The sequence below is a fragment of the Staurois parvus genome, unplaced genomic scaffold (assembly GCF_062004578.1).
Source record: "Staurois parvus isolate SC_StPar_1 unplaced genomic scaffold, SC_StPar_1.0 ptg001462l, whole genome shotgun sequence".
In the NCBI taxonomy this organism is placed as follows: domain Eukaryota; kingdom Metazoa; phylum Chordata; class Amphibia; order Anura; family Ranidae; genus Staurois; species Staurois parvus.
This window is the reverse complement of record NW_028319258.1, coordinates 626394-637175: the sequence shown is the minus strand read 5'-3', so window position 1 is coordinate 637175 and position 10782 is coordinate 626394. Positions and strand designations below refer to the sequence as shown.

The following is a 10782-nucleotide window of genomic DNA, read 5'->3' as shown; positions in this document are numbered from 1 at the left end:
TAGAGTGGTTCTCCAGGTCATCAATCTTGGACAGTGCCACATCCATTTGTGCCTGTAGATCTTGCATTCGCAGCATATACTGATTAGTACAAGTAATAATAGTTCGGGGTTTAGTTTCCATAGCTTCCACCCTCGAGCCTTAAATATCAGCTTTAATCTCAGCAGTAATGTGTGATGCTGTTCTGGCAAGGGCTTGCTCCAGAAGCTCAGAAAATGTAGTTAATAGTGCTTGGTAACCCATATCAACTTACAGAGAGAGGTTCGGGGACAATGCAGCCATGTCTGGGCTGGGGGGCTGAGATACAGGCTGGGAGTTAAGGAAGCCTTCAAATGTACAGGCCAGGAGGGACTCCGTGGAGGCCAATGATGCACCTTGAGGTGCTATGGCAGTGAGTAGGGGAGAGGAGCCCTCATACCCATTCAGAAACATGTCCTCTTCACCTGCATCCTCCTGGCTGGGTTTCACACGTGTCTCCCATGATGGTATGGTGGACATCTTGTAATCCAGCTGAGAGGAGCATGCAGCTGGCAGCGCCCGGGCCCAGGCCCAGCGACCAATTCCACGGGCCATGCATAGAGCTGGGGAATCCTGGAGGCTGAAGAACCCAGTGGGAGGAGGAGTGACCCACTTGGAATGCTGGAACTGGCAAAAGTAGGCACCTGCGGAGTGGAGCTACTCGGCTAAGCAGCCATCTTGCCAGAGCCCGCGCATGCAAGGTATGAGGGCTCCTCAGGTATGGCAATTTTTGCATAGTTAAATTGGTCCAGCTTGGAGGGTAGTGCCCAGAACAAGTGGATGATCTCCTGTGTTCAGTTAGTAGCAGGACAGCTCTTCAGCATGGAACCCAGAAGCTAATGGAGATCACTGTAGTAGCAGTGTAGTAGTGGTGCCTACGTCAGTGATTTTTAACTTCCAAGGGGATCCCACACGTATGGATCCAAGCTGGACCACTGTAACTATGTAAACCTATCTATACCTGGAATTCAGTTTTAAATCAGACACTGACGGCAAAAAAAAACAAAAAAAAAAATGGAGTTTTAACCATTCCCTACTTTATCCAAAATTAAATTAAACAATTATACTTTAGCTACTTTTATTTTGAAATCTTCATTCTCACTGTTATCCAAATCATTCAAATTGATTATATTTACTGGTGTAATCAAAAATTTTAATCTGTTCCTGCATCAGTTTATGAATGCTGAGCATTTCATTGTTCTCTAATTGAAGTTCTTTTAATGTTTTCTCATCTTGAGACTTTTCAGATTTGTCTGGACACTCATCAAATTTGCCTTTGCCAGTAGACTGTGACATCCTCTTCTCTTGCATATTTTCATATTTATTTCTTGCAGTTTGATAGCACACAAGTTCCATGCACTTGTTGTGTAAGTACAAATCCAGTGAATTCTGTATTTCTGATATTTTAACCAAAAATGTATCTTTGAATTTTTCTTCTAAACTGTATGGCACTTCTATTTCAAAGCATTCATTGAGCGATGTTTTCATTTTTTCTGCTTGCTCCTGTAACTCTTGCTTTAGTCTATTCTGCAGGAAGTTCCATAACTCATCCTTTTGCACAAAAGCTGTCTGATTTTGTATTTCTTCCTCTATCTTAGCCATCCAGCTGTACATTGCTTCCCTGAAACTCCATTCTAGTTTTGAAAATTGTCTCCATAAAGCATCATACTCAGTGGCTCCTATGTTTGTTTTGCATTTGAAAAGGAATTTTTCATACTTTACACTATCCCACAGATCTCGTATCCATTCGATAAAGTTTCTGATGTGATGACAGTCAGAATATGCTTTTTGTTTTAAATTGGTCAACAAATAACTTTTAAATTCAGAAACCTTTTCACTGTATTCTGTGCTGATAGAAGCCATTGAGGGAACCCCATGCCACAAGCTAGGGATGTACCAATTGTGGGTTTTGGTGTCATAATCCATAATGTCAGAGAATTTTGTGATGTAAGTTTTATTCTCCTTTGTTGCTGCTTTTCTTGTCATCGTATCCAGTTCCTCCATCAGTAGTTCATCTCTTATGTTCTGGTCATGAGCTGACAAATTTCTGACATTATGATGCACAAACAGACAGCTGGGTTTTTTCCTAATTTCTTTCATCCTTATAAAAGCATGGACCACAATCTGTAAAATATCCTTCATATCTGATTTCTTGTCTGTGGATATATTGACAATAGTGACATCACTCAGCCCAACTGTTAATGTTGCAAGCTCATTGTCATGTTCGTAGCTATTCTCCAGAGAGGCCAACTCTGGAGCTCTCAGACCTTCCGTATCTATCAACAAAATAAAATGACAGCTTAGCTCCTCCAGCAAGTTCTCTGGAACTTTACAAAGTGTCATGAAGGCCCCCCTTGTACATTGTCCATTGGACATCGGGCCAATGCCAAACATGGCTTTCAGAAGGGTAGATTTTCCTGTATTCTCCATTCCAAGCACAGTTACCACTTTTAATCTGCATTTTCCTCCTGTTTTGGTATCTAGCTCAATGAAGACATCAGCAATCCATTGCATGGGGATGTTGGAAGCAACCCCATCAATCAGTTCTAAGGGGAAGCCATCCAACAGTAGATCAGCAGCTATTGATGGAAAACTACTAAACTGATTGGGACTTTGAAGACTTTCTCCATGCTTCAACATATAATGGTTAGCTTCATAAAATTGTCCTAATTCACGTAGAAAATGTTCAACTCCAATATTTCTTTCAGTTATACTTTCAACAACACTTTTGTCTTGAAGCAGCTGATGGTGTGACTGTAAACTATTTTTTCTGGACAGCTGGTCAAGATAGAACCTCATCCAGTACATGAAATAATGTATTTCTAATTTAGACAAATCATTGAGTGCCTCTAGAAATTGTTTCATGCCATCAGAAAGTTTCTGTTTGCTTTGTTGTTTGCGCAAGTTGAAAATTTCTTTATGAAACTGTGATTTGTATTTCTCTTCAGCCATGATATCTTGCTTGGACATTCTAATCATTTTTTTTTCAATGGTAGCCAGTTGTTTCCACAATTCTCCCTGTAGTTTCATTGTTTCCTTCTTATATCTTGTTACATCCCTTATATCTTTAATAATCGCCTCTGCCCGTCTTCTTGCATTCTTACACTCCTTCAACTCTTCATCAATGTGAATTCCAGTTTCATTTGCTGCATTTGAAAGTTTCTCAAGTGTACAGCAATTTTGTTCTGTTGTTATTTGTTCTTTTATAATTAGCTGCAATTTTTTGGCTATCTGTATATCTGGAGATCTGTTTGGTACTAATAACAGAATTCTTTTTTTCACCACAAGATCTGGAAATAATTTTAGCAGATATTCGCTGATTTTTTTCCCTGTGTCATTTTTACATGTGGTGAAGAGATATTTGTTATTTTTTAGCTGTGACAGCTTCTCCAGAAAATTCTTGAAGCTCCTTTGTGTTATTTCAGAGTGAACACTTACAATGTAAAAATAATTATCATCTGAAATATCAATATCAGTGAAACATTTGCTGGCTGTTTCTGCATTATCAATAAATATAAACACAGTTGCTGAGATCTTTTTGAGGAAATGCATTTGTGTCTTGTTACTCTGAAGGTCTCCTCGTAAATTTGCAATGTAAATGGGTTTAAAGAACAGATCTAAACTACTACCAGCTGGAAAATACCAGGATATTTCCACCAATCCATCAGAAATGTTTCTTTTTGTGTTTCCACCATTCATATCTCTATGTATAAAGAAGGCACGATGCTGCCCTTCTGGGCTAATGACTTGGTTCAGGATTTGGGATTTTGACATGGAATATTCTCCTAACCTCATAAAAGAAAATATTGGTGTGGACATGTTTACCAAGTTATCTTCCACTAATCCTCCACTTTCAGGTAGATATTGAGGTTTCCATCTCTTCACTATACCTCTCAATGCCCACAACATGAATGTGCAATGGTACTCGTTACCAGCAGGCAATAGCAGAGGGACAGCAAACTGGCACATGGACATCTTTGTTATAATCTCTTGTTGAAAAAAATGGTCAGAACAATGTAGAAGAGCAAATATAACATCAAGAGCATGGAGAGAATTGGATTCTTCAGCATCACTGAATAATTTTTCCATAGTAAACTCCCTATCATCTTCTGCTTCTTCTATGTTTTCTGGATTTATGCTTCGTGCAGTACTGTTAAGAGCCATAATTTTGTGCAGGATGTGCCAGGGAACATCTTTTATTGTCCCAGTTTCAAACATTGTGCCAGTCACAGTTTGCAGGTGTTCTCTGTGTGACAGTTTTAAGGTTCTGCAATTTTCCATTCCAAGCATCAGCAGAAATTCTTGAAAGGGTCCTGTGGAAAATGGTAAATTATTAATTAAACTGAGTCTGTGTGTACATTATCTAAAACATTCATTTTTTTCCTGAATTGAAGACGGTATGTTATCAGAATGGAGAATTAGATGATGTTTTGGGCAACTGTTTATTGCCAAATGGATATCAACGTGAATATTCATATACCAGAAAAATAAATATTAACAACAACTTTAAAAATATTAACATAAAGCAATGTAATCATAAAAAGAAAATGAGTGCTTTACATCAATAGGGACACCAATGCTGGGGCACTATTTCTCCCACTGATACCAATGATGGGGAACTATTCCCTCCCACTGATACCAATGATGGGGCACTATTCCTCCCACTGACACCAATGATGGGGCACTATTCCTCCCACTGATACCAATGATGGGGCACTATTCCTCCCACTGATACCAATGATGGGACACTATTCCTCCCACTGACACCAATGATGGGGCACTATTCCTCCTACTGACACCAATGATGGGACACTATTCCTCCCACTGATACCAATGATGGAGCACTATTCCTCCCACTTACACCAATGATGGGGCACTATTCCTCCCACTGATACCAATGATGGGGCACTATTCCTTCCACTGACACCAATGATGGGACACTATTCCTCCCACTGACACCAATGATGGGACACTATTCCTCCCACTGATACCAATGATGGGGCACTATTCCTCCCACTGATACCAATAATGGGGCACTATTCCTCCCCCTGACACCAATGATGGGACACTATTCCTCCCACTGATACCAATGATGGGGCACTATTCCTCCCACTGATACCAATGATGGGGCACTATTCCTCCCCCTGACACCAATGATGGGGCACTATTCCTCCCACTGATACCAATGATGGGGCACTATCCCTCCCACTGACACCAATGATGGGGCACTATTCCTCCCACTGACACCAACAATGGGGCACTATTCCTCCCACTGATACCAATGATGGGGCACTATTCCCCCCACTAATACCAATGATGGGGCACTATTTCTCCCACTTACACCAATGATGGGGCACTATTCCTCCCACTGACACCAATGATGGGGCATTATTCCTCCCACTGACACCAATGATGGGGCACTATTCCTTCCACTGATACCAATGATGGGGCACTATTCCTCTCACTGACACCAATGATGGGGCACTATTCCTCCCACTAATACCAATGATGGGGCACTATTCCTCTCACTGACACCAATGATGGGGCACTATTCCTCCTACTGACACCAATGATGGGGCACTATTTCTCCCACTTACACCAATGATGGGGAACTATTCCCTCCCACTGATACCAATGATGGGGCACTATTCCTCCCATTGACACCAATGAAGGGGCACTATTCCACCCACTAATACCAATGATGGGGCACTATTCCTCCCACTTACACCAATGATGGGGAACTATTCCTCCCACTGACACCAATGAAGGGGCACTATTCATCCCACTTACACCAATGATGGGGAGCTATTCCTTCCACTGACACCAAATATGGGGAACTATTCATTCCACTGATACCAATGATGGGCCACTATTCCTTCTACTGACACCAAGCATGGGGCATTGTCCCTTTTACTGACACCAATGGTGAGGTATACAAGTGCTGAGGCGTTATTTCTTCCTCTGAAACCAAAGTTAAGGCACTACTACTACCAATGAAAATCCAGGGAACCTTGGCGTCTCCACCACCATGCAACACTCCCACCTCATTCTTCCTCCACTGAAGAGTGCACACCTCCAGCCTTAACTGAGAATCAAAGTAATCTTGTTGTTTCCACCATCATACATGCCGCAAGCTTCAGTGGAAGAGGAAGGAAGTAGAGCTCATGCATGGTGGTGGAGATACCATGCCATACACACCTCCACTCTAACTGAAATCCAGGCATCTCAACATCTCCATATGGTCACACTTTGCTGCTCACCAGATCTCTTGATCATTATTACTCTTATTATTAGACAGGATTCATATGGATTTACAGGTTGCAGCTCACACTTCCCCCTACGTTATTTCCACTCGCCAAATGCGAGTAGGTGAGCAGAAATTTTGAGGCCTGCACAAGACAATAGACAATAAATACAAAGGAAGTGCAGCGCTAATGAGCAATAGTGAGTTCAAATACACATAAATTAGTGATAGGTCACTAATGTGATTAATGGATAGTCCCGTGAATAAACATAAATAATAGAGGTGACTCTGTTATTCGTGAGGAGGTGGTGTTAAAATGCGCACTCACCGGACGCGCATTTTAAATGCGCATTGAATATAAGATCCTGCTGTCAGGTGGTGAGCGATTCCTCCTCTCTCGGGTCCTAAATGGGTTGTTCTACTCCACTGGGGGTCCCTTTAGAAACCGTCCTTACTGGTGGCCTGGATGATAAATGGCAATCCGTTCCTGGAGTGGGTCTGCGATGAGTCTGCGGACTAGAGCACTCCCCCAGGGGGCAGCAAGAACACTCCCATAGTGTAGTAGGTTTTAACCTCAAATTTATTAAAAAATAGTAATACAAAACGTTGCAGACAATAGTCTGTTGGTAACTGACCAGCTGGTAAGTAATAGTATCCGCCGGAGCTCCACGTTACTCCGGCGGGTGTGACGTCACGGCGTGGTGTGGCTCCTCCTGACGCGTATCGTGCTCAAGCACGTCCTCAGAGGGGGGTCGCCAATCACGTCGTGTCGTCCGCCGTTTGTTTTTATAGATGGATAGAACTGCACATGTGCAGGAGACCGTGGCCATTTTGGGATAGCGCAGAACGAACTGCGCCTGCGCAAAGATGACGGGCGCCATTTTTCCTTAGTCCCACGATATAGGGCAGATTCAATGCCTGTGTGTCCCCAATAGGGGAATGTATCAGCATTCTCCGATGGGGGTAGATGAACATATATAACCTATACAATATCCAAAGGGTATTGTATAATATCCATGACGGTATATTAATGGATTAAAAGAAAAAGGGGGAAGTCCCGTTACCAACCAATATTGGCGGTTAACAGAAAAAATATGTTCAGTGGGAAAAGGTGAAAAATAACTTAGTACCATCACTCTATACATAGGATAGTACTTTAACAAAATGTAAACCATTATATCATTGTGAAATGGGCGGTCTGAAAAAATTAATAAAAAATTCTGATAAACAATATATACATAATCCATACCCTATTATGCTAGAAAAAAATGTATATATCCCATTCCCATGGACTTAAGGTCAGTGCACATGTGCAGATATCACATAAAACATAATAAAATATATATAATCAAATAAAAATAAATAAATATAAAAGTAAAGATAAAATCGGTCTTATCTGTACATATCTCTCATGAAGAGAAATGATATAATCATTCCTCGAAAACAAGGAGACGAAACGTATAAAATATACATATATAACGAATACAATGATCTAAAAGTTATAATCTATAAAGGAATCCATCATGATGATGTCAAATGGATGGTATTCAATTATTTTCAATGAAACAATTGATATCGACCTCGATATTGAGGCCATTAGGTTTTAAAGAGCGAAGCTCATAGATCCATTTCATTTCTAATTGAGAGACGGCACGTCTCTTATGTGTTCCTCTCCAGTGGGTTTTAATTGTATCGATACCCGTAAATTTAAGAGAGGTGGGGTCCATATTATGAAATCTCTTGTAATGGTTGGAAACTGAATGTTCTTTGTATCCCCGTTTGATGTTATTGACATGTTCTCTCAATCTATCTCTAAGCCGCCTAGTGGTGCGACCGATGTACTGAAGCTTGCATGGGCATTCTAATAAGTAGACCACACATTTGTTGTTACATGTAATGAATTTATCTATATTGTATCTTCTCCCAGTTACTTGTGAGGTAAACGTATTTTGTCTATATTTCCTGGTGTTGTCACATTTGCAGATTATACACTTATTGCACGGATGGTATCCCTTGAGATCGTTAAACAAAGAAATTTCTTTGGGTGGATCAATCACATTAGGTGCTAAATAATGTCTTAGATTGGTGGCCTTGCGAAATACTATTTCTGGTTTCTCTGGTAGAATTTTGGATAGCACTGGGTCTGCCAGCAGAACCTTCCAATTTTTCTTAATAATATGGTTGATAGACCCATATTGTTTGGAGTAGTTGGTAATAAAAGGGCATATTTGGCCTTTTATGGCCTTCTCCTTGTTTATTAAAAGGTCTTCTCTATGGAGATGAGCCACAGTGTTAATAGTACTCTCCAAACTCTTAGTCTCATACCCTTTTTCTAAAAACCTGTTTTTTACGATTTCAGATTGATTGTAAAAGGTTTCTAGATCTGTACAGTTTCTTCGTAACCGGATAAACTGTCCCTTTGGGATATTAGATAACCATCTAGGGTGGTGGCAGCTTCCTTTCGGTATATATCCATTACGGTCGGTTTTTTTGAAAAAAGTTTTTGTTACAAGACCTCCATTATGATTGATCAATGTGAGATCTAAAAAACTAATCTCCTTCAAACTGTAATTATAAGACAGCTCTATATTCTTGTCATTGAAATTAAGGGTAGTGAAAAAATTAATTAATGTCTGTTCTTCCCCATTCCAGAGCAGGAACACGTCATCGATGTACCGTCTATAAAACATGAGTTCAGGCCATTCTCTTGAGTAGATTACCATCTCCTCCCAGAGCGCCATGAACAAATTCGCAAGACTGGGGGCAAATTTTGCCCCCATCGCTACGCCCTTTATCTGCAGATAGAATTTGTGATCAAACCAAAAATAATTGTTATTGATTGCAAAATTAAGCAAAGATAGAATGAAATCTGTATGTGAGGGCGATAAAGTGCTACAAGTGCGTAAATAATAATCTGCGGCTTCAAGCCCATCCTTATGAGCTATATTGCTGTACAAGGAGGACACATCCGCCGTCACTAGCAAAGTTTGGGCGGTAAGGGACAAAGTTTTAATATCATTTAACATTTGTTTGGTATCCCGTAAATAGGCTGGAGTTTGGGACACCAAGGGCTGTAAGAAAAAATCTATGTATTGCCCAATTTTTGAGCACAACGAGCCTATACCGCTCACGATGGGTCTCCCAGGAGGGTTAGTCAGGTTCTTATGAATTTTTGGGAGAATGTAAAGAACTGGTAACTTTGGGGCCGTAGGGCATAGAAAATCTTTTTCATTTTTGTTAATAATCCCTTTATTGAAACCATCCATAATAATACTCTTTAGCACACGTTTGTAAGAAAGAACCGGGTTCTTGGGTAAGACTGCATATGTTGTCGTATCCCCTAGGATGTTATATACCTCTTTGATATAGTCGCTTTTATCAAGGATAACCACTCCTCCTCCCTTGTCTGCAGGCCTGATCACCAGGTCTTTATGATCAAGGAGGGATTTAATGGCCATTGTCGTCTGTGTTCTTAATGTAGGTTTAGCTATCAATTTGTCTAGATCCTTCAGAGCTAGATCTCTAAATAGTTGTACAGAGGACTGTGTTTGGGGTGGGGGGTTATAGGTGGATGCATTCCGCAAATTGGTGTGCATCATCCCGATTGAATTGGTCTTGATAGGATTAGAGATAAAATATCTTTTTAAGGATAGCTGTCTAGAAAATTTGTGTATGTCTATGTATGTTTGGAATTTATCCAGTTTTTTTTTTTCCGGTGCATATTTTAGACCTTTACTCAATAATTCTAATTCTTGTATGGAGAGGGTAGTTTTACTGAGATTAAAAATCCCATCGCTTGTTACATTTTTCTCTTTTTCCCGGTGTCTATTGATCTTTCTTCCTCCCCTCTTTCCCCTGTGGAATTGCTTCTTTTTCTGGTGTTCTTTCCCCCTAAAAAACGGACCTGGGAGTTGTTATCGGGGTATTGATTGTATGTTGGAGTGGGGGGAGGGTTGGGGTTATGATTGTAAGGTCTCATAGCACCTGATTGGTTATTCCGATATTGTTGATTATATGGTTTAGAGCCATTGTAGGATCTATTCGGTGAGTGGTGTTGTCCTCTATAATTAGAGTTGTTATGGTTGTTATGATACAAATTCTGTTGATAATAAGGCATAGGGGGTTCTCTGGGTTGGGGCCCATAGGTAGGATGCCAGTATGAATCCCGTGACCCTATGTTATAGTCAGATAAAGGCTCGAATCTGTTTTGTATGGGAACATTATAGGTGGATTTATTATGTGAATCCTTATGGTTATTACCCCTATTAGGAGGTTTAGAAGGTTGTTGAGGGATATAGGGCTTAAATCTCTTTGATTTATTAGATCTTGGTATGAGATTAGGTGGTTTCTGTGTAGGTACCTCCATTTCCTCATCTTTTAGTTGCCATTTAAAAACTCTGTTTTCTAACTTTACCTACAGGTGAGCTTATAATAAAGTATACCTGTAGGTAAAATGGATATCTCCTAAACCTGCATCATTTAGGAGATATTCTCATTTCATTTAATCCGGCATATGCACTCT

At 40.4% G+C, this 10782-nt stretch overlaps 1 protein-coding gene across 1 annotated transcript; it reads right to left on the bottom strand.

Moving 5' to 3' along the window:
• Positions 1–1129: 1129 nt before the first annotated feature.
• Positions 1130–9859, bottom strand: LOC149435839 (up-regulator of cell proliferation-like). Its single transcript, XM_089662371.1, has 3 exons — positions 9617–9859; positions 6332–6405; positions 1130–4364 (listed from the first exon to the last, which is right to left on the bottom strand). The coding sequence occupies exons 1-3, from the start codon at positions 9857–9859 to the stop codon at positions 1130–1132; spliced, it is 3552 nt and encodes a 1183-aa protein (XP_089518497.1).
• Between the last annotated feature and the right edge of the window lie 923 nt (positions 9860–10782).